This window comes from Balearica regulorum, chromosome W, assembly GCF_011004875.1.
Source record: "Balearica regulorum gibbericeps isolate bBalReg1 chromosome W, bBalReg1.pri, whole genome shotgun sequence".
Taxonomy (NCBI): Eukaryota; Metazoa; Chordata; class Aves; order Gruiformes; family Gruidae; genus Balearica; species Balearica regulorum.
The window spans coordinates 1,482,721-1,510,381 of record NC_046219.1 but is presented as its reverse complement, the minus strand read 5'-3'; the positions used below and the strand labels follow the sequence as shown (position 1 = coordinate 1,510,381).

General features: G+C 41.1%; 2 protein-coding genes across 8 annotated transcripts in view; both read right to left on the bottom strand.

The window, feature by feature from the left end:
* Window positions 1–27,661, bottom strand: part of LOC142599148 (SWI/SNF-related matrix-associated actin-dependent regulator of chromatin subfamily A member 2) — a 686,065-nt gene that overhangs the window by 245,846 nt on the left and 412,558 nt on the right. The gene's annotated exons all lie outside the window — the stretch shown is intronic.
* LOC142599154 (proprotein convertase subtilisin/kexin type 5-like) overlaps window positions 1–27,661 on the bottom strand; it is a 287,421-nt gene that overhangs the window by 241,343 nt on the left and 18,417 nt on the right. For both annotated transcript variants that reach the window (XM_075738888.1, XM_075738886.1), the window contains exon 2: window positions 14,051–14,155. In XM_075738888.1, coding sequence (XP_075595003.1) covers window positions 14,051–14,155 — 105 coding nt within the window. The remainder of the gene's footprint in view (window positions 1–14,050; window positions 14,156–27,661) is intronic.

The following is a 27,661-nucleotide window of genomic DNA, read 5'->3' as shown; positions in this document are numbered from 1 at the left end:
GCTGTTTAGAATGTTAAAGTTGTGCTTTGCTGGAGTGATTATTCCTGTGGTTCAGGAATAGGCATTACCTGAAAGCACATGACCTTAAGGACCTTATTTTTCTGAAATTAAATGTGCAAGCTGTACATTCACAATGTACATTCACACAAGGTAAGAAAACGAATATATTTGGACTGAGTCAGATTGGTGAAGATAACACACACAAGTCATGTATAGACATAGATCCTGTAAAAGGGCCTTGAACACAGGCTTTGTGCCAGGGAGCATATCATCTTGACAGAGCATTCAAGAGTACCAACATTAACAACCCATCAAAGCTACAATGGTGTCCACAGTTCTAAAGCCATCTGTTTAAAATTAGTCACACGTACATCTGTATCCTTCCCCATTGCATGTGGAACTCAGCTTTGAAATACATTACTGCATAAGCACAAATGACAGGATATTGACCTACTAATCAACGTATGCTTAGTTTGATCCTAATGCATGACACGTCTTTCATTTTAAACTCTAAAGTCATTTAAACAAACCAAATATAAGTTTGCCTCCTCATTGAATGACACAGGTGTCACTTCATCCCAGTACTGTCCTCCCACTGAATTCAAAGTAGCTATTTATTCCCTTACCACCTTCTCTCTCCTTTTCCTTATGCCAACAAGGAATTCCTCCAGGGCAATTCACATTGCTTGCTTAATGCCTTCTATATGATAGATTATTGCTGGTGTGGCTGCAAACAGGAATATTTGAGGTGGATGTGGTAACTGGCTTTGAACAAAGAAGAGATTAAAAAGAACTGCTTTCCATGTCAACACACTACACGCTACCATGTTAATTAACAGGAACCCTACAAACCTGCAGTTATTTACTCTATAAACTATTTTCAGCTCTAAGAATCTCAGTAAATTTAAAATATGGAACAAAAATATGCAGATATTTTGTATATATTCTAATCCTCCCAGCCAATTAAGGGATGTTTAGAGAGACACTTTTTTCCAAATGGGAATGTTCTTTATGTTTCATTTCAAACTGTATTTTGATAAAAATATTATTAGGATAGATTATTCTTTTTCCTTGAAACAATGACTGAAATTTCAGTCATCATCTTGCAGATGATTTCTTGAATCTTGAAACATTTAGCAAAATCCTGATTTTAAGAATGAACATGCATAATTTCTGAAAGTTTCTTAGAAGGAATATAGACTTTTGGTTTAATTAAACACATCTTTCTACTTCCTCACAGACATTGGAACTATGCTTTTTCAGGGCATTTATTATCCTACTCCTTTTTTACAAAAATAAAATAAAATATGTAAATCCTATAATTATTAAATATAAAATCCTTTCCTAAAACATGCAATCATCATAAAATCACAGGAATGTTAGTTAGCCTAATTGCTCTTTTGTAGAAACCTACTGAAGAATGTATAGGCCACATGAGTCAATGGCTAATTAATGAGAAACTGCTTTTCTTTCTCCTGTTGGCTACAGGATTCACAGGCCAGTTTTGATGTCAATGGAAATGATTTTGACCCTATGCCTCGGTATGATGCCAGCAACGAGAACAAGTAAGGCACTACAACATTCATGACATTTTCAATTTACTTCATCAAGTAGAATGCACCAATTCTATTATGAAATTCTAGGAATCTTAAATCTTCATAAAGCAGTGGGATTTGCATTTAAATTTCTGTCAAATATGTATTTCTGTTACTCCCATGCACACTGCATGATACTTACTCTTTGAATGCATTTGGACTCATCTGAAAATACATAAAAATTAGTTTGAGAGTTCTGGGCATGTGAAATGAACCATTTAAAATCCATTTGGGATGCAGCAAAGGGTGACTCTTACCTTTTTTTGATATCTCTGAGTTACTGGGGTTTGCTATGTGTGAGAACTGACTTAGTTTCTGACTCTATTGAACTTTATAGATTTTGTGCTTTGCAGAAATACACAAGTTAATGGAGATTTTACTCTCTAGTCATTTATTTTAAACTAATGGAGATTTTGCACGCAGAGGTTTGCTAGACACTGTATAAAATCCAGAAATAGCAATTCTTTCTGATTATAATGTCTGTCGCTGATGACTGGTTAAGATATATCTGTATGAGTAGAGGGACCTTGACAGGTGGGCCCGTGGGAATTGCATGAAGTTCAACAATGCCAAGTACCAGGTCCTGCACGTGGGTCGGGGCAATCCCAAGCACAACTACAGGCTGGGCAGAGAATGGATTGAGAGCAACCCTGAGGAGAAGGACTTGGGGGTGTTGGTTGATGAGAAGCTCAACATGAGCTGGCAATGCGCGCTTGCAGCCCAGAAAGCCAACCGTGTCCTGGGCTGCATGAAAAACAGTGGGACCAGCAGGTCGAGGGAGGTGATGCTGCCCCTCTACTTGGCTCTGGTGAGACCCCACCTGGAGTACCGCATCCAGCTCTGGGGGCCCCAGTACAGGAGAGACATTGAGCCGTTGGAGCGAGTCCAGAGGAGGGCCATGAAGCTGATCAGAGGGCTGGAGCACCTCTCCTCTGAGGACAGGCTGAGAGAGTTGGGGTTGTTCAGCCTGGAGAAGAGAAGGCTCCGGGGAGACCTAATTGCGGCCTTCCAGTCCCTGAAGAGGGCCTACAGGAAAGCTGGAGAGGGGCTGTTTACGAGGGAGTGTAGTGATAGGATGTCGTGGTTTTACCCCAGCTGGCAGCTGAGCACCACGCAGCCGCTCCTTCACTCCCTCCCCATCGGGATGGGGGAGAGAATTGGAAGAGTTAAAGTGAGAAAACTCGTGGGTTGAGATAAAGACAGTTTAATAGGTAAAGCAAAAGCCGCGCGCACAAGCAAAGCAAAGCAAGGAATTCATTCACCACTTCCCATGGGCAGGCAGGTGTTCAGCCATCTCCAGGAAAGCAGGGCTCCGTCACGCGTAATGGTTACTTGGGAAGACAAACGCCATTGCTCCGAACGCCGCCGCCCCCCCTCTCTCTTCCCCCAAGCTCCTTATAAACTGAGCATGACGTCATATAGTATGGAATATCCATTTGGTCAGTTTGGGTCACCTGTCCTGTCTGTGTCTCCTCCCAACTTCTTGTCCACCCCCAGCCATCCCGCTGGCAGGGCAGTGCAAGAAGCAGAAAAGGCCTTGGGCCCGTGTAAACACTGCTCAACAATAAGTCCATAGAACAAAAACATCTCTATATTATCAATGCTGTCTCCAGCACAAATCCAAAACATATCCCCACACTAGCTACTATGAAGAAAAAATCAATCCTCTCAGCTGAAACCAGGACATAGGACAAGGGGTAATGGGTTCAAGCTGAAGCAGGGTCGATTTAGATTAGATATTAGGAAGAAATTCTTTACTGTGATGGTGGTGAGGCACTGGAACAGGTTGCCCAAAGAGGTTGTGGCAGCCACATTCCTGGAAGTGTCTAAGGTCAGGTTGGATGAAGCTTTGGCCACCTGGTCTAGTGGAGGGTGTCCCTGCCCATGGCAGGGGGGTTGGAACTAGATGATCTTTCAGGTCCCTTCCAACCCAAACCATTCTATGATTCTGCGAGTGATATATTACTCCTTCAGAGCACAGCTTCCTGGTATTTGTCATTCCAACTCTGCTCTTCTTTGGATGTGCTATGGTGAAGGTTGGGGAAAACACTGGGAGGGACACCTTCCCTCAGGAAACAGGCTACCTCTCTGTCCCATTGGGTATTTGAGGGCAGTTTTTTATCAGTTACATTTTCAAAATAGGTACTTGGCATAAGGAAATTCCATTCTGTGGAACCGCATGTATTAGAGGAAGGTGTATCCTACTAGTTGTCAATATGCTGTCTGTACATTTTGTTTTGTTGAAGTTTTGGGGAGAAAGCAAGGCTGTGATTACATGGTCAGCACAAAAGGGTTGCTCCACTCCTTACCTTGTGTTTGCTCGTTCCTCCTCCCTTTCCCTAGCCTTTGTGCAGCTATCCAGAGCAAAGAAGTAATCTAACTGAAAACTGTGCTACCAACAATAGCAACAACAAAATTCTTTTTCAGCTGAATACCTCATTCAGCTCAGCTTGTGGTCAGAGGAGAGCTAGATAGGCACAAGAGAGGTGGGGAAAATGAAGCATGGCCTGAACCTGTCAGTGGCAGTGCTGGCTTCAGAGAAATAAGGTGACTGTATGACAATGCCCCAGATGCCTACAATGGTCGTCCACAAAACTCAGCGTGATGGGCAGGCAGTTGCCAGCAGTAGCTGGCAAGGAGTTTTGAGAAAAGATGTGACAATCATCAGCCCTGGCCCTCTTACTTCTCAGCTGAGCTGCCAGCTTGCATCAAGCTCATCCTTTTCTCCACCTGCCCCCACTCTCCACTTTGGAAACACATCCTGGCTCATCTGTGTGAAGACACTCCTGTCCTTGGGGTTGGGATATGGCCAGGGTACACTTGGAGGCCTTCCAATTTAAGTGCAAATTCAGGGATTCACCTCTATTGCGCTGCAAGGAGCCATGTATCTCCGGCTGTGAATGATGGCTGAATCTTTGTCTTTAACTGGGTACTGAAGCCGTCACTTTCTCACAAAGCATGTCCAGAGGAGGTTGTTTTCCATTTTATTGCTAGTTAGAGATTGATATAGGATACTAAAGTGGACAGGTTAATTTCTCTCCTAGGGCTGGGGGATTCGAATTTTCCTACTCTACCTCCCAAGTGAATACTCTCATTGCCCAGTTCCCAAGGTCCTGAGGTGAGATGCGGTGGTGGGGAGGGCAGATGCTGAGCTGTACTGAGCCTCCTCAGCATTGTCAGGAGGTAGGGCATCAGTCTAGAGCCAACTTTTGGACACACAGGTAACTTGGAGCATGCTTTCAGTATAAGATTACTTGGTAGCCTAACCTCTGCACAGAGACTCAGTATTTCTGATTTGCAGATATACTGAGCCTGGTAAAGCAGCACCTAAGTACCTTCAACTTTTGGGGTTGTAGGCCCTCCTTCCTTAATTCCCACTAGACTCAACAAGAATTAAATGACGGCATTGAAAAGCCTTACTATCAGCCTGTCTATTTTTTTGTGTGTCCAAAATATCATCATAAATCAAAACAGAACAGAACAGAATAGCATAGCATAGCATAGCATAGCATAGCATCGAGTCGAATCTTTTCAGTTGGAAGGGACCTATCAACACTAAATACAGTGGGATAATCACCTCTTTTGACTGGCTGGTTATGATGTGTTTAATGCACCCCAGAATACGGCTTGCCCTCTTGGCTGCCAGGGCACACTGCTGACTCATATTGAGCCTGCTGTCAACCAGCACCCCCAGATCCCTTTCTGCAGGGCTGAAAGTAGTAGTCCCATTCACTACAACCCTTTGAGCCCTGCCCTTCATCCAGTTCTTCACCTAGTGCACCGTGTACCTGCTCATCTCACAGTTGGACAACTTGTCCAGAAGGATGCTGTGAGGGGCAGTATCAAAAGCCTTACTAAAATCCAGAAAAAACTACATCCACCACCTTCCCTTCATCCACTAGGCAGGTGACCTTATTGTAGAAGGATATCAAATTGGTTAAACAGGACTTTTCCTTTGTGAACCCATGTTGACTGTGCCTGATGATTGCATTGTTCTTTCAATGCCTTTCAATAGCACCCAGTATGATCTTCTCCATAATTTTTCCAGGTACTGAGGTTAGACTAACACGTCTGTAGTTTCCTGGGTCTTCCCTCATGCCCTCCTTGTAAACTGGAATAACATTAGCTAGCTTCCAGTCATCAGGGACCTCCCCAGACTCCCAAGACCTTTGGTAGATGATTGAGAAGGGTCCTGCGCTAACATCTGCTAGCTCCTTCAGTACTCTGGGGTGAATCCCATCAGGCGCCATGGACTTATAAACATTCAGCTGATACAACTGATCCCTTACAATTTCAGCGTCCACAAACGGAAAGCCACTGTTCCTGCAGTCGTGGTCCTGCGACTCAGGGATTTCTGATTATCCAGTATATGTGACCATTTGGCACTAGATATCTCAAGTTGTGCCTGAAAGCAAAAGGTTGCACACGGAAGCAAAGCAAAACAAAACATTTACTCTCTACTTCCCATCAGCAGGCAACGTCCAGCCACTTCCTGGGAAGTAGGGCCTCAGTACGCGTAGCGGTTGCTGTGGAAGACAAATGCCGTAGTAATGAATGCCCCCCCCCCCCCCTCCTCCTTTCTCTTAGCTTTTGTTGCTGAGCAGATGTCATATGGTATGGAATATCCCTTTGGTCGGTTTGGGTCAGCTGTTCCGGCTATGTCCTCTCCCAAGCTCTTGCCCGCCCCCAGCCTACTGGCCATTGGGGGATGAGGGGGAATGTTGGAGAGACAGCCTTGATGCTGTGGGAGCACTACTCAGCAATACTGGCAGACTTTGGCCTGTTTAGGAGCCTGGTTGACAGAGTCCCTTGGGAGGCAGTCCTGAAGGGCAAAAGAGTCCAGGAAGGCTGGACATTCTTCAAGAAGGAAATCTTAAAGGCGCAGGAACAGGCTGTCCCCATGTGCCGAAAGATGAGCTGGCGGGGAAGAAGACTGGCCTGGCTGAACAGAGAGCTTTGGCTGGAACTCAGGACAAAAAAGGAGAGTTGATGGCCTTTGGAAGAAGAGGCAGGCAACTCAGAAGGACTACAAGGGTGTTGTGAGGTTATGCAGGGAGAAAATTAGAAGGGCCAAAGCCCAACTAGAACTTAATCTGGCTATTGCCTTAAAAGACAATAAAAAATGTTTCTACAAATACATTAGCAACAAAAGGAGAACTAAGGAGAATCTCCATCCTTTATTGGATGCAGGGAGAAACATAGTGACAATGGATGAGGAAAAGGATGAGATACTTAATGCCTTCTTTGCCTCAGTCTTTAATAGTAAGACCAGCTATTCTCAGGGTACCCAGCCCCCTGAGCTGGAAGACAGGGACAGGGAGCAGAATGAAGCCCCCATGATCCAAGGGGAAATGGTTAGCGACCTGCTACACCACTTAGATGCACACAAGTCTATGGGGCCGGATGGGATCCACCCAAGGGTACTGAGGGAGCTGGCAGAAGTGCTCGCCAAGCCACTCTCCATCATCTATCAGCAGTCCTGGCTAACCAGGGAGGTCCAGCAGGCAGGCACCATGGACTTATGAATATTCAGCTGATACAACTGGTCCCTTACAATTTCAGTGTCCACAAATGGAAAGTCACTGTTCCCACACTCGTGGTCCTCCAACTCAGTGGACTGGGCAGCCCAAGGTCTATCATTGATATTAAAGACTGAGGCAAAAAAAAGCATTGAATGCCTCCACTTTTTCTTCATTCCTATTAGTTATATGACCATCTTCAACAAGTATCGGTCCAGTGTTTTCACAGTTTCAACTCTAATTGAGCTTTGGGATGCTTCAGAATTTTTTTTCTTCATAGAGTCCCTTGCAAAGCCCCACGTCATAGCATATATCTCATACCTTTTGCTTTTCCCTTTCCGCAGCCAAAAGGCTCCAGAAACATCTAAGTCCAGAGTCTCATGTGATCTACTTCATTTTGAATATTCTTATCTCACAAAGTTTTGGCTACTTCTGTTAGAGATGTCTGAGCCATTGCCTCTATGGTTAGCCACCACCTTTCTCATTGACCGTGAAGCCCAGAGACTGTAATAGCAGCTGCACCACAGTCCCTGTAAACTCTGTTGCTCACTAGAATGAGATATTTGCCACCTGTTCTGATGCTGGGCTTATGTGATGCTGTGATAACATGTTAAAAAGGGTGAGGCACTGCATTTTTTAACAGCATACTATTGGTCAAAATCTCAAGCCAACTGCTTGCCACCTTGTCTTTTAATTTCCCTGTCCATCCCTCTACCAGTTTAAGAAAATCACTATAAGAAAATAGCTAGACAGTGCAATGCTGCTGAATAAATTTTTCTTCTTTTCTGAAACCATTTGCTATACTATTTAGGAAGTGAGCTAGTTAAAACCTCTAGACTAATCTCTGACTCTTGCCCAACAGTTAACAGCAATATTATCATTGCAAAGGAGTTCTGTAAAATGACCTGACAAACAGAAAATTAGAATTTTCTGAAATCTAATATTTCTTGCAATTAAGGATATGGACAGGAGAAAAAATATTTAAGGCAGGTGCTAACAACTGGGATAATTATTATGAAACTGAAATATAAGTGTAAGTAATCAAACATGATACTTTACATCAAAAGGTAATTCCAGTAGGTAGTTTAGATGATTATTTCTGAGGGTTTTCTTTTTAAGCACTAATAGAAAAATCAGCTATCATCTCATTAATGTGGTAATACAACTGGACATTAGCAAAGCTTTTATTCTTCACAAAGAAATCTCAGTCCCATTAACATTATGATTAAGGATTAATCATAACATTATGATAGGATTAAGCATTTCACCTTTAGGTTACTGTCACACAAGGTTCAGCTTTGAGCTGGTTTTTGTATCATGTACAGACAAAACACTCTTTCATGTGCAGGAAAGGAACACCAACTTTTTAGGTTGCTATTCCCCAAAACAACTAGACAGAACAGGAACTTTCACCCTACTCTCAGGGTGAAACCTCTAGGTCTAGGTACGTTGTGAACTGTAAACTAGTTCATACTGGATCACAAGTGAAAATAAGTCTGATGATAGTCTGATGCTGTCGTGCATCCTCAGCATGTTTAAATTATTCTTGATTCTTGCTCAAGCAACACAGGCTTCTCAGGGATTTTTGCTGATACAGGCACCTCTCCTGTTCTCCATGAGCTTTCAAAGATGATGCAGAGTGGCTTAGCAATAACATCTGCCAGCTCCCTCAGCACTCGTGGGTGCATCCCGTCAGGGCCCATGGATTTGTGGATGTCGAGTTTGCCCAAATGTTCTCTAACCCGATCCTCCTCCACCAAGGGAGGGTCTTCCTTTCGCAAGATTTTCTGTCCTACCTCCAGGGCCTGGGATTCCTGAGGGCCGGCCTTAACAGTGAAGAGTGAAGCAAAGGCGGCATTCAGTAACTCCACCTTCTCTGTATCCTCCATCACCAGGGCACCCACCTCATTCAGCAGCAGCCCAACATTTTCCCTAGTCGTCCTTTTGCTGTTGATGTACTTGAAGAAGCCCTTCTTGTTGTCTTTGACATCCCTTGCCACATTTAATTCCAAGTGGGCCTCAGCCTTCCTTGTTGCATCCCTACATAATCTGACTACATCCCTATATTCCTCCCAAGTGGCCAGTCCCTTTTTCCACATTCTGTAAACCTCCTTCTTCCCTTTGAGTTTTTCCAGGAGCTCCTTGATCATCCATGCAGGTCTCCTGCCTCCTTTGCTGGATTTCCTACTCTTCAGGATGCATCGATCTTGAGCTCGGAGGAAGTGGTGCTTGGATATTGACCAGCTCTCTTGGGCTCCCTTACCTTCCAGAGCCCTAACCCATGGGATTCTCCCAAGCAGGTCTTTGAAGAGGCCAAAGTTAGCTCTCCTGAAGTCCAGGGTTGTAATCCTACTCATTGTCCTGCTCCTTCCACACAGGATCCTGAACTCCACCATCTCATGGTCACTGCAGCCAAGGCTGCCCCCAACCTTCACATCCCCAACCAGTCCTTCTTTGTTCGTTAGTACAAGGTCCAGCAGCACCCCTCTCCTCGTGGGCTCCTCCACCAGCTGCGTCAAGAAGTTATCATCAGTGCTCTGCAGGAACCTCCTGGACTGCGCGTGCCTGGCCGTGTTGCCTTTCCAGCAAATATCAGGGTGGTTCAAGTCCCCCATGAGGACCAGGGCCTGTGATCGTGAGGCTACTTCCACTTGTCTGTAGAAGGCCTTGTCGACTTCCTCTTCCTGATCAGGTGGCCTGTAGTAAACACCCACAACAGTGTCATGCATATTAGCTTGCCCCTTAATTCTTACCCATAAGCTCTCCAGGGTTTTAGTATTTTAAAGAAATTTTTCATTCCTGCTGTATTTTGTGTCTCCTACATGAAATATAAAGTGGACAATATTTTTTCTTCTTAACCTCATACTCCAATCTTGGCACATTTAAATTCAGAAATAAATGTAAAACACACCTTGATGACCATCATCTTAACATGAAAAATTCATGTCCATGCAATGTGCCTTTTTTAAGATTAAACATTTTGTTTTTAAAAGGTCCAGCTTATACAATACGATTCAATTTAAGCCTACTTCAATAATCATGAAATGTCATGTACACTGAGGACAAGCCAAACATTAGCCTACAAATACTGGTGTTGCATTGGACCTGGCTGAGATGGAGTTAATACTCCCCACAGCAGCCCTCATAGTGCTGTGCTGTGTCTTGGTAGCCAGCAAGGTGTTGATAACACACCAGTGTTTTGGCTACTGCTGAGCAATGCCAGCACACATCAAGGCTGTCTCTCCAACATTTCTTCCCCCCCTCAACAGCAGACTGGGGATGGGCAAGATCTTGGGAGGGGACACAGCCAGGACAGCTGACCCAAAGTGACCAAAGGGATATTCCATACCATATGACGTCTGCTCAGTAATAAGAAGCTGAGAGATAGGGGAAGGAACAGGGTGGGGGCATTCTTTTTTTTTTTACAACATTTGTCTTCCGAGTAAGGGGTACGTGTACTGAAGCCCTGCTTCCCAGGAATTGGCCAGACATTGCCTGCTGATGGGAAGTAGAGAATAATCTTTTGATTTTGCTTTGCTTCCCTGTGTGGTCTTTTGCTTTTGCTGTATTAAACTGCCTTTATCTTGACCCATGAGTTTGGGGTTGTTTTTTCCATCTTATTTTTCTCCTCTCCCTACCCTGCTGAGAAGGGGAGTGATAGAGCAGCTTGGTGGACACCTGTCCTGGTTAGGATAGAGTTAATTTTCACAAGGAGCCAGGACAGGTGAGCCAAGCTGGCCAGGGAGCTATTCCATACCATGTGACATCATGCTCACCACAAAAGGGGGCCAGTCGTGGAGGGGTGGGTTCTGCGCGCGGCTCTGGTTGGTAGTGGGATCGGTAAATTGCTTTCTGTTATCACCCATTGTGAACGTTCCGTTATCAGTACTGTTGTTGATTGTTTCCCTCTCCCTTGCTGTCCCAGTAAACTGTCCTTATACCAACCCACGGGGTTTTGCCTTTGTTTTTCCCATTCTCCTCCCCATCCTGCCGGGGGAGGGGTGAGCGAGCGGCCGCATGGTGCTCAGCTGCCGGCTGGGGCTAAACCACGTCAACACCTGGCGTCCAGCTGAGGTTAAACCACCACGGTCCTTTTTGGTGCCCAACGTGGGGCTCAAGAAATTCGAGATAAGGATAGTAACTGGAAGAGGTAATGGGCAAAACATGGACTGAACATAGCTAGAGAGCAAAATAATTGTGGTGAAGGGTTGAGGGGTGGATTGTGGGTGTAAACTGTCCATTTTTTGTTTGGTGTTGTGATGATGTTATTTTGATGTTGGTGTGAGGAATTCTTTTTATTTTTTTTCCTTTTTTCCTGTTGATGTGATTTGGTGTTAGTGAAGTTTGTGTGGTGAAAGTGGATTTTAACGATAATTCTTAAATATGTGATTCACAGAGGCGAGGGGTGGAATGTACTGGGTTTGTGTGGCAAGGTTTTGGTAGCGAGGGGACTACAGGGGTGGCTTCTGCAAGAAATGGCTAGAAGTTTCCCCTAGGTCTGATATAGAGCCAATGCCAGCTGGCTCCAAGACAGACCCGCTGCTGGCCAAGGCCGAGCCAATCAGCAACAGTGGTCCGCCTCTGTGATAACATATTTAAGAAGGAAAAAAACAACCTACAGGGAGCTTTTGCCCATCCGAAGGTCTGCACCCTGTGGGAGAGACCCATGCTGGAGCAGTTCATGAAGGACTGTAGCCCGTGGGAAGGACTCACTTTGGAGAAGTTCTTGGATGACTGTCTTCTGTGGGAGGGACCCCATGTTGGAGCAGGGGAAGAGTGTGAGGAGTCCTGCCCCTGAGGAGGAAGAAGCGGCAGACATAACGTGTGATCAACTGACTGCAACCCCCATTCCCCATCCCCCTGTGCCGCTGAGGGGGGAGTAGGTAGAAAATTCGGGAGTGAAGTTGAGCCCAGGAAGAATGGAGGGGTGGGGGGAGGTGTTTTAAGATTTGGTTTTATCTCTTGTTGTTCTACTCTGTTTTCTTGGTAATAAATTAGATTAATTTTTTCTAAGTTGAGTCTGTTTTGCCCGTGATGATAATTAGTGAGTGATCTCTCCCTGTCCTTATCTTGACCCACAAGCATTTCGTTATACCTTTTCTCCCCTGTCTAGAGAAGGAGGGGAGTGATAGAGTGGCTCTGGTGGGCACCTGGCCTCCAGCTAGGGTCAACCCACCACAGGTGTCCATATTTTGACATTTCTGCAGCCACACAAGAATTCCGAAGCACAGATTCAGTATAGTAATCACAAAGTCAATCACAAACACTTTCAACAGGTCAAGGTATAAGACTGTCAGCTTCTCTGTGGGTACAGAATCATTAACAGGGTGGAGTGTCTCGCACAACCCTCAGTAGAGTTTCTCATTATTAAAGTGATATTTAACAATAATTCTACAATGTGATTCCTGTACCAGCACTAGCAGAGAATGCTGCATATGGGACAAGACCAAAATGGTATAACATAAAAGGCACTGAGAAACTAATTATGTCTATGATTTTCTGCTGTGCTCTGCCTTAGAATCTCTCACGATTTTGGCTAATTTGAGCTGGCTGCCATAGATGCAGAAGGGATATCTGGAAGCTGGGTGTAACAGGTATATTTAAGGTTGTATGTACATGTGAATTTGTGCATTTGCATGTAAATCACTTCACAACCTCTGTGCATGTGGGAAACAGCATGGAATGAGACAGATGTGAACACTTTCCTTCCTTTTGCAGTGTCACCTATTCTGAGTACAGCGCTTGGTGTTTGAATGGTAGGTGTCAGCATTCATGAGAACAAAGAATTGTGCCCTAACCATTTTCATACTAATCCCTGATACATGCTGCTCAGTAGCACTTCTGGGGCTCTTACAGAACTTAGCAGCCCAGCCCTATTGACACAGGGGTGAAAATGCGCTGTATGCATTTCCCTCATCCTGTCCCTTCCTCAGGAGGAACTTCAGTCCTAAGTATGGCTTTCCAGACTGCAGAAGTATTCATGTATCCTTTAGTATTCCTCTATGATGCTTAACTTGTAGGAAATTGTACATGTGGAGCATTCAAACCGTCTTTTGCTGATAACTTAGACTTCTCTTAAATTCTTGCCAATTTTTAGGATAGCACAAATCCTTCACAGACCACAATCATAATCCAAGATCTAAAAAAAGACTGACTATTTTAACCAGTGGAAACCACTAGAGGTTTGAGGGTTTTGATGTGGGGGAGTGGGTTGCTTGAACAGCATAAAAATGCTAAAGAAGATATGCTTTAAACTCCCTTTCTAAAAGAGAACCACAAGAAATCCAATTCTACTGTTAGGGATGAAGCTACTAACCACAGAAGTTAAAGGTTTAAAACAAAAGTGTCTTGGATACAGCTACATGATAATATTATACCCAGCTATAAATCAGTAATTAAATTATGTTGCCAGTTACCTATTACATAATATATACTCTGAAGGTCTGATACCATTTTTCATACAGAGGGAAGTATCTTAAAATTAAGGTCAGTAGAAACTGCCAAAAAGACCATAGAAAAGAGTATTCTTATTTTAATCCCTCACACATTCTAAGTCCAGAAAAAAGAGAAATCTTCATCTGAACATTGATATCATCCTATATTACTCATTTTCATTCCCAAAGTTGGTTGATTTACAGAAGAAGATAACAGCCATTAATGTTACATAGGTGATTTTGTAGGGAAGCATAGCATAGTGATTAGTACAAAATTCCTATACTACAGCTCCTCCATGAATAATATCAGACCTTATGTTCCAACAACAGCACATAATTAATATCATGGTATTGTCTTCATTTTAATGGGAAGCAGAACCTTATCAAAAAAGGGTCAGTTCTTGTAATGCTATATCCCATTCAGGTGAATGTCTCCTGATATGATATTTCATATAAAAAATGTAAAGACTTTAGCCTCAGACACGTAGGTGGATTTTCTTACCTTTGGTTCCATTGAAATGAAGCTGTGGTTACCTCTACTTGAGAGAACTGACCTTTTAATCGTTTTACTATGGTAGAAGTGGTAGTAATCCTTCAGTGTTCCAATCTGTAAGGGGAGAAAAGAAAAACCGAGAGGGAGATCTAATTAATGGAAAGTAGCTTTATGGTTTTCATTTTTAAAGGTCTATAAATTATGCAATTTCCTACTATGCTGAAATGTTACTGGAACCAAGTGATCATTTTTCAAAAGAAGGACATATGATATGAAATATATGGAGTGACCTTGAGGCAGTAACTGCATAACCAAAGATTATAATTGAACTGCTTAGCCTGTCCGTATCTACCTTTTGAATGTTTAAATTATATTCAGTATTTTAATCAATTCTATATCAATCTATATCCAAGCTGTCTTCCAATGGAACATATAATAATCATCAAATGGCTATATGGTTATTAAAAAGCATTCCATCTAGTTTGCATAAGGACATATACTGTAAAATGCACTAGATTCAGTTATTTTATATAGTTATAAAAAAGATATCCACAGCATCATACTATGCACCAGGATTAGGCTTCTCTTTCTGCAGAAGGTGAGCAAGAAAGAAGAAGAAAGAAAGATGGGAATGGGAACTTCATAAGATAACTTTTGTACTTCTGTACAAAATCAATTAATGCAAAATTGCAAATACAAAATAGTACAATAAAAATACTTATTCATTCCATCAGTACACAGTAGCAATGTAAATATTAAACTAAGACAGTCTTCACAATTTTAAGAAGAAATTTCCCCTTCCAGAGTCATTAATATCTAAATATTCATAACTTGAAGTTTTACTTTCACATACCTACAAGCAAACATTCAGCTTTCATGTCTTTAGAGAAATGTCTCCCCAAGATATTTGGAATTTGTCCTTCTATCACACTGTAAATCTTGTAAGACAATAATTTAGTTAAAGGTTTCTTAATGATGAGTAAAAAAGAGACAATGGAGCTTACTGTTATTTCAAGTTGAAACTCAAAGTGACCTCAGAAAACAGGTTTGGTTTTGAAAATAAATCAGAATTAAATCACCAAAGAGGATGGAGCAACACTGAAAAGCTCTAATCTTAAAGATTAGAGAAATTCTGAATTAATATCTATAAGAATACGCATGTAGGAAACTAGAGTGTTCAACATTAAAGGTTCAAAGAGAATTGGAAATAAGCCACTGAGGAACTCCAAAACTTTGCTTTTAAAATATTACAACACAAAAATCTTGAGAAAATATCAGAGTAGACTGAGAACAAATACTGATAGAAAATTATTGTTCTTAAGGAGCGCTTGAATATTTTATCTTAGTTTAAAATGTAAAGAGCACTGGGGAATGAATTCATTTAAATGAATACTTCTAAAGAGGAAAATGCACCAGGGTTTACAATATTATTCTCAGTCTGTACAATTAAATGGGTCCATCAATATCTAATTTTCAGAAAGAATGACTTATGTTTACTTTGAGTCAAATATAGAAGCATGCAGTTAAACCAAGTCAGTTTATCATAAATTAAATGGGAATAGGTTTGACTAAGCCTAAATAGAGCATATTAATAGTACAATAGCAATTCCCATGATGCTTTATGTTTCAGAGGTGATTCAAGCTGAAATGGTGTATTTCTGTCCCATGGAGGAGCCTGGTCTCAGTCTCCATGTGCATATCTGCAAATAAATCCTCCTTAAATCTCCAGGGTGTCCTGGTTTTGCCTGAGATAATTTTCTTTCTAGTAGCTGGTATAGTGCTGTGTTTTGGATTTAGTATGAGAATAATGTTGATAACACACTGATGGTTTTAGTTGTTGCTAGGTAGTTGTAGTGTCTACACTGTCAAGGACTTTTCAGCTTCTCACGCCCTGCCAGGTGCACAAGAAGCTGGGAGAGCATAGCCAGGACAGCTGACCCAGACTAACCAAAGGGACATTCCCCACCATATAACATCATGCTCCGTATATAACTGGGGAGGCTAGCCAGGAGGCAGATTCGCTGCTCAGAAACAGACTGGGCATTGGATTGTTTTCTGTTCCTTTCGCATGTGGTGAGCAATTGCATTTGTGCAATTTTTATTATTGTTATTCTTTTCCTTTGTTATCCTATTAAACTGTCTTTATCTCAACCCACAAGGTTTTTTTCCATTCTCCTCCTCATCCTCTTGGGAGAGGGAGGGGTGAGCGAGTACTTGGGTGGTGCTTAGTTACTGGTTGGAGTTAAACCATGACATAGGGGAAAGTCTTCTCACAGACATCTCAGAGCTGCAGTACCCTGGGCATCATGAGATCATTCACACGCGGTTCTCTGTGGGCTGAAATCTATCACCACAGCAGGTACCAAAGCAAACACTGTTTCTTTGTCCATGGATGAGCATACTCTATTGGTGACATAGTGTGAGTCAGAATAACATGTAGTTTCCATGATGATTTTAGCCAGTCCAAAAGGTAATTAAGGATATTATTGTACACAGTTGTGTTGTTATATCACTTGTGACTGCGCTCATTTGTTTATTCTGACAGTTTAACATCCTGCAGCACAACGAATGTCCCTAAGTATCAGGCCAATGTTTTGTGGGTTTTGAATTATTATTATTTATATCAATCACTGAAATTTGGCTCCAGGGCTAGCACCAGAACAGGTGACAGCATGCTGCTCCAATAAAAAGGGACATCAGTCACTTCCTAGATGTGTCCTTAACACACAAGTAGCCTCAAACAGTGCTGAAGTGCTAACCACTGTTGAATGATGCTACTCTTGCTTCCTAAGTCCTCAGAAACTAGTAATGTGCATATTAACCATACCAAAATACTATACAGAGGTTAGGCTTTTATGAACCTTGTTATCTTTAGTGTGAATTAGAGACATACTACTGTGTGTGTACATGTACATGTATACACAAACATATACATTATTTAAAAGCCAGAGCTCAAGCAGGTAACTATTTTACCACTGCACAGAACTGCATAGACAGAAACACGTCATATTTCAGGGAAAATAAACAAACTACTGTCCTGTTTTGTGCTGCACAGATCTCAATATTGCCTATTTTTCTTTGTTTTGTCTTGTACTAGTTTGGGGCCTTTTTTTTTTAAGGATAAACTGTAGCTTACCTCTTTAAGAGCATCCAAAACAGCAGAGTTCAAGGGTGGCCTAATTGCACTCCTGGAGGTCCTACAGTTTAGCAGCACTAGCCACCCACAAAAGACACTGGAGGGGATAGGAGACAGTCCCATGTTTATTTTACTGACTAGGCTTGTGCACACATGCAGGGATGTGCATGTTCTGCTTTCCAATCAAAGAGGAAAAGCCCAAGGCTTTGTAATGCTTGATGGTTATACTCCTTCTGAGACCTTGTCTTCAGGAGACAGAATTAAGTGTGGTAACTGTAATGCCATGTTTTCCAGGCACTGTCACTTTAAAAATAATAATAATAATAATTACTATTATTATTATTTACAATGATAGTATAGTAATTAATTATTATTATTAAAAATTGTGAGATCTACTGCTTTAGTTCATAATTGTCAGTGAAATAAAAGGATCCCAAATCTTTTAAATGAAATTTAATTCATATTTCCTAACTATCAGTGCATCTTGCAGTAAGGTAACACCAGTGTTATTAAAAATTATATTGCTCTTTTTTCCCTTAATAGGAATTTACTTAAACCTTCCAAATCTTTGGACCACTTGGCAAATAGTTAAACCATGGAAATATAGCACAATAAAACTTATTATTATGGATATTCTTGTTAAATTGTTTTTTAAACTTTTAACTACCAAGTCTTAGAGGCACCATCAGAGGGAAAGGAATACAAAGACAGAAACACCATACTGTAGATCTAACCACCTTAGAGACTGATGACGATTTAGCTGTTTTATCCTTGGGAAATCTTTGTAATCTTTTTTTTTACCTGGAAGACCTGATTTCTTTAAAAAGAGATGGAGAAACATTCCTGAGGAATTGCCTGGGCAAAAGCAAGGAGAATGGGTAGAAGAGGGGTAGATTACTCTTTGGGGGTAATCTTCATCATTGAAAACTTTAGATACAAACATACATTTAAATAGTCCCATATTATGCTTATTCAAGGATAAAAATAACTCCTAGGAACAATAATCCTACAACACTGCAGTGGAATCCCAGAAACCCCAAATATCCACATATATACATTAATTTTATATTTAGTAGGTCTTATTTTCTTTTTAAATTTGAGAAAATCAATGAATTTAAAAGATATTAACTATGAAACAGGAGTCAAACTTTCTAGGCTTAGTCTTTGGAATATATTTCTTCCATATGCAGTTTTATATTCTAAGATAGTATTAAGATAATTTAGGATATAATGACTGAAAGAATTCATCTACCTTCATGTGTGAGTGTCTTCATAAACTCTGTAAGGAAATATAAATGCTTAAGTTGCCAATGAAATACACCTTAAATATCCATATATGATCACCAAACTGACCTACATGACTAGACTCTTACACTACAACTGAAATGTTCATGTAACAGAACATAAGCAGGGAAGTTGTTCACACTAATGGAAGCAGCTTGAGATATGCCTTTCCCAACAGTTTCTAACCTAATCAATCAACTAAACCACTTTTTTTGAGGGGGGCTGATATCCTACACTACCCTGCATGAGTTAAAATAGGTTCTTGGATTACTACAGGCAGATGGCATTAAAAAGAACCCACAGAAACTACCAGAACTTCTGAACATTGTGGTCTTGTCTTAATCTGCAGCAGCAAGATAATATTACTCTGCCTAGTCTAAAGGAGAGAAATAACGATATTCAGTCTCTCTATTACAGAGGCTCTAAATCAGTACATTAAAGGAATATTTACTGGGTGGGGAAAAAGAACACTTTTAATGTGCTCAAACTTGGTTAAATAAAAGAATTGGAAGCAGCAGCAGAACCAAGGCAATGTGGGTATGAATATGGATTATCACCTCAGACTGAATCAAGACTATTCTGAAAGTCTGAATTCAAACTATGTTCAAATGTCCAAGTAACCCAGTTTTCAATTCCATTTTAAGCCCAGTTAGCTAACATAAATTAGATGGCCCAAGTTGTACAAACATCTGTGTGTGTGCTCGAGGTAGGCATAATCAAATTTGCCAACTCATATCTGTGCTCCTCTCACATTCCCTTCTTTTCAGGTTTGTTTCATAGCAAACAGATATGTCCACAAGTATTGCCAGAGTTGCCATTTCTGAATAGTGACACTCTTGAACAAGTTGGACTTGACCTCAAATGCACCCCTCTTGTACGAATCCTTACACTTTCTTGAAACATTTTTGCTGAGTCTCATAGATGGAAATTCCGGATAAAATGAGATGCTAATTGCCATCAACTCAGTAAAAAAAGCTACACTGTACTCAAGAGTTCTTGCTCAGTTCCTTAAATCCTTGATATGGAAGACAAGAGTTCAGTCAGGAAAACAAGATACCCTTCTGAATCACCTGCATATGAAACACAAACAAAAATCCAATTTAGGCAGATAAATTAAACCACCTAGCTATTACAACAGAAACATCACAATTTCCATATAAATAAATCAGATTGTATCTCTTCACATTCTAGGTATGAATATGCTGATACTTTACCTTTGAAATTCCCTCTCCTTTTGTTTAAATGGGGAAAAAAATGTCACCTTACTGAATTGATATAATCCACTCCTGAATTCTTTTGTATTTTTTTGGAAATTTTCCTGTGTTTCAGCTATTTAGATGGAGAAATTCTGCCTGTGGACTTACCTTGACATCAAATTAGTTGATGTCTAAAATGAATAATAAAGCCATTAAAATAAAGTAGCTCTGAATTGTGTTCTTTAAGATAAGAATGTTATTACTGTTGCTTACATCCTGTTCCATTTTACTTTAAAAAAATACAGTAGCACATAAAGTCTTTCAGTGGAAAAAAAGTCTTTTAACTTTTCATGTGCCTTTGTTAGTAGGATAAAAAAATAACAATACTCTAAGGTCAATTTTAAGTCTTGATATCATTCTAATTCACTATCAAGGCTGAGATTTTTTTCATAGTAATTTTGTAAATTTTAATGACAATTTACATTTACTGTAGCGAAATTAAGTGACCATGCAGGTTAAAAATAACAAAAAAAAGAACATTTTAATTTGCAGTAGAAATTCTTTATATGAGTTTGTATATTCCATTTTGGATTACCTCTATAACAATTCCCTTTTCTAATAGCTTTTCTTTTCAAGGGTTTTTATTCTGTTCCAGAATACAATCTAAATATATTTAGAGCTTCAATTCTAAACTATAATTAAAATGTTTTGTTTAATAAACTACAACAAGAAAAGTTTCACAGTGTACTGGTTTTAGCTGGGATAGTTAAATTTTTTCATAGTAGTTTTCATGGGGCTATGTTTTGGATTTGTGCTGAAAACAGTGTTGATAATACAGAGGTGTTTTCATTATTGTTGAGCAGTGCTTACACAGAGTCAAGGCCTTTTCTGCTTCTCACACTGCCCCACCAACGGGATGGCTGGGGGTGCACAAGAAGTTGGGAGGGGACACAGCTGGGACAGCTGACCCCAACTGACCTAAGGGATATTCCGTACCATATGACGTCATGCTCAGCATATAAAGCTGGGGGAAGAAGGAGGAAGGGAGGAATGTTCGGAGTGATGGCGTTTGTCTTCCCAAGTAACCGTTACACGTGACAGAGCCCTGCTTTCCTGGAGATGGCTGAACACCTGCCTGACGATGGGAAGTGGTGAATGAATTCCTTGCTTTGCTTTGCTTGTGCGCGTGGCTTTTGCTTTACCTATTAAACTGTCTTTATCTCAACCCACGAGTTTTCTCACTTTTTGCCCTTCTGATTCTCTCCCCCATCCCACTGTGGGGGGAGTGAGCGAGCAGCTGTGTGGTGCTTAGCTGCCTACCAGAGTTAAACCACAACACACAACAAAGGAAGTTCATGTTCATTTCCTTTTAAATCTTGATCATGACATATTTAATAACCATGGTACCTGCCCTGAAGCTTGTAAACATTTGCTCAGTCCCAATGGGATCAAGTGTCTTCTCATTTACAAAACTGTAAATCAGAAATAGCTCTGTTGAATCTAATTGAATTTAAAAGTTATAAACCAAGGAAAATCAAATCTAATGGGAATGCTTGTATAAGTAAAAGATTTAAGAACTGGGCACCAAGTTAGATATGCTGTTATATCTCTATCCAGTTATTTAAAATCTTAAGCACATTAATAGCAACAGAGTTTATAACATTCAAATTGACTTAAGCAGTTACCTACAGTACTCATATTGTTTCCAGTGAGCATTTATATTGCCAGCAATAAACCTTTTCGCACTGTACTTTCTTTCAAATCTGAATTCAGCTCTCATTGGTCACAGTAAGTACAAAGTTTTCACTTAACTGACTTTCACAGGAGACTTGATTTAAGTAATTTCCTCCTCTATCACAAATATCATTTATTGAAGAGTAATAAAGTAATGATTCATGGGAATATCTAGGAATCAGTTAAGTTCATCTACATGATGTATGGAGGTACTAAATCCACTGCTCTTTTACAGTGAACTCACAACATACCTCTTTGACTTTGTACTGTATCAAAGTCTGATGATCTACCACTCTGTAGATTAGGCTCAACCAAATACAGATGCGAAACTTGTCCAGAACCAGACATGACGCTGATATATTCACTCATCTTATTTGATCAGTGTTAGAGCTGTACAAGAGTTTATACTATTTTGTAGAAAAGTGATGTTTGTCAGTAACCGTTATTTATATAAGCAATCTCCAGTCCCACAAGTAATCTCATTTAATTTGTATAAGGCAACTTGAGCAATAACTATTCACATGAGTAACAGTTTCCGGATAAGATCCTATAGAGTAACTGAAGTTCAATAATTTCTTAATGGGGAAAAAAAATTCCATTTGACAGAATCTGCAGGCAAGTGTAAAGAAAAAAACAAACAAGCAAGCAATAAAAAAAACCCCAAACACCCCAACCTCAAATTATTATGTATTATATAGCATTCAAACCTATTAAGAAAGAAAACATCAACATCATCATAACTAATGTTTATTGATGAGAAAAAAGAAGATTGCAGCACATCAAGGGACTGTTAAGTCTAGACATAGTCAGGTAAGATTCAATTTAAAGTACCTATCTCCAGTGACAGCAGAAAAAAATGGAACATGTATCAATTCAGATATACAGGTCTCACTCCTCTGCCACCTTCCATAGTGCTGGAAGATCTATTAAGGTTCAATTCAGCTTTCATTGGAATCAATGGGATCTTTCATTGTATTTAATGGAGGCTGCAATAAGCACCTAATGAAGAAACAATTTTTTTTTCTAATTTAGACCTCAATGAGGGAAAAGGCCTACATTCTATAGTAAGCTAGCATCCTAATGCCTAGGTTCTTATATCAGCTGTGAAATTCCTTCAAACTACAGAGAAAAGTAAGGAGAACTGATAGCCAATCATAGTTTGTGATTAAATATCTAAAGTTACTAAAACCAATGACAAAAATCAGGTCAAAGCTTGCATACAATGTCCATTTCACACATTTAAAGAATATTCCTTAGCTGCCTAATTGTCTGGAGAACAAAATCTTAGAATTTGAGGGTTGAGTGAAAGCTTAGCTGCATATCTCAAACTCCATTTCCTTGGAGAAAGGAGAAATGTTTCTGCTGCATGTTTGTTTAACGTATTGTTATTGAAATACTGAAATAGGGGAAAGCTGGTTAGCTGCATGGTAGCAATGAATTGGATAAACTGAGGTGTTCTTCTATATAAATGGATGTACATTTCCATTTTGAAACATTTGTTTTCATGCCATATCAGTCCTACGAGGTCAGAAAGATTAAGAAATCACCAAAGATACTAGCCACCACTAGAACTTGCTCACTATGTAATTAAATGTGTCAGATTAATATTCCTAGTTTCCAGTAAAAAAAAAGAAGTTATTTAAATTTCACAAGATAGACATATTTATTTATAACAGAGCTTCAAAAGAGCAGTCTATTGCAATGGTAGAACCATTGATTGATGATATATTTATTGTTGCCCTTATCAATACAGTCCAGAGCCCCTCATGTCATAGGGTGCTGGTTTGGATTTGCATGGCAAGGTTTTGGTAGCGGAGAGGCTACAGGGGTGGCTTGTGTGAGAAGCTGCTAGAAGCTTCCCCTTTGTCTGACAGAGCCAATGCCAGCTGGCTCCAAGACGGACTTGCCACTGGCCAAGGCCAAGCCAATCAGTGACAGTGGTAGTGCCTCTGGGATAACATATTTAAGAAGGGGGGAAAAAAACCAACTGAGAAACACCAGCAGCAGCCAGAGAGAGGAGTGAGAATATGTGAGGTAAACAACTCTGCAGACACCAATGTCAGTGCAGAAGGAGGGGGAGGAGGTGCTCCAGGCACCGGAGCAGAGATTCCCCTGCAGCCTGTGGAGGATCCCACATCGGAGCAGGTGGAGGCACCTGAAGGACGCTGTGACCCCATGGGAAGCCCACACTGGAGCAAGCTCCTGGCAGGACCTGTGGACCCATGGAAAGAGGAGCCCATGCAAGAGCAGGTTTGCTGGCCGGACCTGTGACTTCATGGGGGACCCACACTGGAGCAGTTTGCTCCTGAAGGTCTGCACCTCGTGGAAGGGACCCATGCTGGAGCAGTTCGTGAAGAACTGTAGCCCATGGGAAGGAGACACGTTGGAGAAGTTCGTGGAGGACTGTCTCCTGTGGGAAGGACCCCATGCTGGAGCAGGGGAAGAGTGTGAGGAGTCCTCCCCCAGAGGAGGAAGGAGCGGCAGAGACAACGTGTGATCAGCTGACCACAACCCCCATTCCCTGTTCCCCTGTGCCGCTGAGGGGGGAGTAGGTAGAGAATTTGGGAATGAAGTTGAGACTGGGAAGAATGGAGGGGTGGGGGGAGGTGGTTTAAGATTTGGTTTTATCTCTTGATGTTCTACTCTGTTTTCTTGGTAATAAATTAGATGGATTTTTTTCTGAGTTGAGTCTGTTTTGCCTGTGATGGTAATTGGTGAACAATCTCTCCCTGTCCTTATCTTGACCCACGAGCCTTTTGATATTTTTTCTTTCTCTCCTCTGTCCATCTGAGGAGGGGGAGTGATAGAGTGGCTTTGGTGGGCACCTGGCCTCCAGCCCGTGTCAACCCACCACAGGTGGTTAAGTCTTTTAGAAAGCAAGGCTCAGCAACACTGTTTATTTGTATTTATCAATTTGCCCAGGTGATGGCTTTGTGATTTGTCAGTTGGCCACGATCATCATATACTAGCCTAAGAACTATGGGGAGGGATCTGTTCAGTGATAAGGGATATTTAAACTTCCCTAAGGTGATTAGTACTGAACCAAAGGTATGTCTTGACCACACAGGCAGAAAGGTGTAACAACAGTGATGTGGACATGAGCACATGTCAGAGCCTCAAGGAAATCCCAGATATTGCGATGTGTATCCCTTCTGGAAATGACCTTGCACTTCAAATAGACATGAATAAAATTATACTAATGTTATGCTTTAGATTCAAAGAAGAGGAATGATTTGGCTTACAGTAGAGAAAAAGGGAATCTTCCGAGAAGAAAACTGAAAGCAATATCAAACTACAACACTGTAATGCTGTTTAGGGCTGGAGCTCTTATTGTGTATCACTTATGGAATGTATCTGGTTTGTCACACTCTCTGATACTATCGGGGTACTTGCAATTATATTTCTAATATTCATGTTTAAAGGCTATTAAGATCTTTACAAATTTCAACTGAATGCTTTGCTTTTCAGAGACTCTCTTTGAGGTACAGTGAGAGAAGTGTTTTTCTCTAAAATCAGAAAAAGCTAATCTGGGCTATAAGACCACTGTTCAAATATTTGCACTGGCTCCTCTCCACTTCCAACTGATAAAATTACTACAGAGCTTATTCTATAGTCCATTCCTGCAAAGAAGCTGTGCTACTGATTTCCAAGAGGGGTAGGGGAACTTTCTCAGCTTAAAGCACTGCCATTTTTGTTAATTCTCCTATTTGCCCCCCTGGATCCCAGGGTACCTACAGATCATAAAATATTTTTCACAGTTTAGCATTTCATTGATTTCTTTGCTTCACAGAATCACAGACTGGGGTTGGAAGGGACCTCTAGAGATCATCTAGTCCAACCCCCCTGCTAGAGCAGGATCACCTAGAGCATGTTGCACGGGATTGCGTCCAGGCGGGTTTTGAGTATCTCCAGAGAAGGAGACTCCACATCCTCTCTGGGCAGCCTCTTCCAGGCATTCTTTGTTGCAGCGCTGGGTGCACGGGGGATAACTCCACCTAACGTGCACACCCAAAAGACAAAACCAGCAAGTATTTCTACTATGTTAATAGACACATTCAGTATATTTCCGAGTAGTGCTTATCACATTCATGGCTTTTCCGGGAACTCGTTAGCATATGCTAATGTCTTTCCCCCGTGTTTGTTGGCACCTCCGGGTGGTTGTCGGGGGTCTTCAGACTCAGTCCTGGTATCACCTATACCTTATCCCTCAAGGCTGGTTTTGGGATCACCTTGTAACTTTCTTATCTTTGCGCATCTGTTCTTCCAAGACCGAGCTGTTTAAAATGAGATTGTTCCAGAGCTTCTTATCGTACAACTAATTATTTTCTAAGTGACAATGGTTTCCCTTTTGTTTGGTTACATCGATTGAGCAATGGCTCTAATTGCTTGAATTGATCTTAATATTTCAATATTCACAGGTATCAAGAGGTTCCTCCTTTGTGTCCATTTGAGCTATTATATAATTTCCTTACAAGAAAACAACTATTCATGAAGGATGTTCACATGAGAACTTCTTGCTGCACTTTTAGATAAAGACAAGGACACATAGGTGGCATAATCACAAATACCAAGTGGGAACTGCATGCAGGCTCCTCTGTTACAATCAGCTGGCTGAGTTTATCTTATGACCAAGGAATTGGTGCAGCACAACACAGGCCTGGGCCTACTCAGGTTAACTGTTATGTGGATCACTAACTCCTAAATGTGCAATGGTTTCTCAGTCAGGATTAATACATTCCCCCCCCTTGATCCACATACAGTTTACCTTTCCCAAAGATATTATAAGTTACAGATTATGTTAGTAAACTGTTCAGCTAATAGGAAGCTTCCTGACGGTTTGGAATATTATCTCTGTCACAACATCCACCAGTGCACAGCAGAGGCCTGCACTGGGTATTTCCAGCAGATTCCCTTACAATGGCTACTCATGCTAACATATGGGCTTCTTGAGGCCTAAGTACAAGGCCCAATACAGCAGACATAGCTTTTTCAAGATCACTAACTCCTTGAATACAATGTCTTCTGCAAGGCTCCCAATACACACTTGAAGTGCAATTAGTAGTTTCTCTAGTGAACAAATCTTTGTCTTGTGAAAAGTTTCCCTCTGCTCTTCGTGAATGGATCTTTTAAGAAAGCCAGGAAATGGCAATCCCTCTGGGGTTGTAATAAGGTACTATAATGCAAAGCAGCCAAAGAATGGCTCTAAGTTACACACTGGATGGAGCAATGCAAAACATATCCTGTCCCCAGCAGTTCCCTGATTAAATATTTTACCCTTCTGTCTCACAGTGGCTACACAGATCAGACCTTTCTCTTAGAGCAAAGTGTCTGTCATTGACTTTTGGGAAAGTTTGGCTGTCTAGGTGGCAACTGCTGAGGATTAAACATATTAAAACATATAGTCTGTGTTGCATTTTGTACTATTGGCGGAAATGTTATGACTGTGTTGATAGGGTGGAGATTTGTTACTATTCAGTAAAAGAAAGAAGCTTTCTTTTGATATAACCACGCAAATTATACTGATATGTCATCTTGGTTCCCATGGTTTTCTTTGTTTCTTGTAAACACAGCTTCTCACTGGATTTAAATTTGTGGTTTGGTGCTAAAATATTCTTAATAGACTGGAGAAAGGAACACTGGCTTATAGAGGGATGACTTGTGAAACATCTGAGAAGCTGGGAATGCTGCTCCTAGCTCTGATGCTGAAGCCCTTTGTGCTTTTGAGCTAATGACTTAAACATTTTCTCCCCACTTCTTTATTTATAGAGACAAAAGAAGAGAAACACCAGTAACTGGGGGTAGACACATTAGTTTCTTTTCATTTCAAACATGTGGGCTTCAAAATAAGGAAAGCTTTCTAGGTTTGTGCTCTTCTGGGTGCCCCATGAGTCTGCTGCTATCAGGAGCCAGGGATTTCTCATTCAAGCAGGAGACTTTCCTTGAGGCTATAGGAGAGAATGAGAGAAACAAACAGCTGATATCCCCAAGGGGACAGAAGAATGGGAGAGGTGAAGATATCTTTTTCTGTGGCTCCAACAAGGAATAGAAATGCTGCATTAATTAATATAGGAGTAAACTTTAGATCCCTTTGTTCCTTTTTCTTCCTTCCTTAATTCTAGGCAGGGTCAATACTTTTCTAAATCCCATCTTTCCTCTTCTAATTGTATTATTCCAGTAATCTTTCTTTTCTGATCTCTTCCAGGGTCTAGTGGCTTACTCCCCAACTTCTGTCACACTCAGGAGGTGAAAAACTGCCCTTTCCCTGCTTTT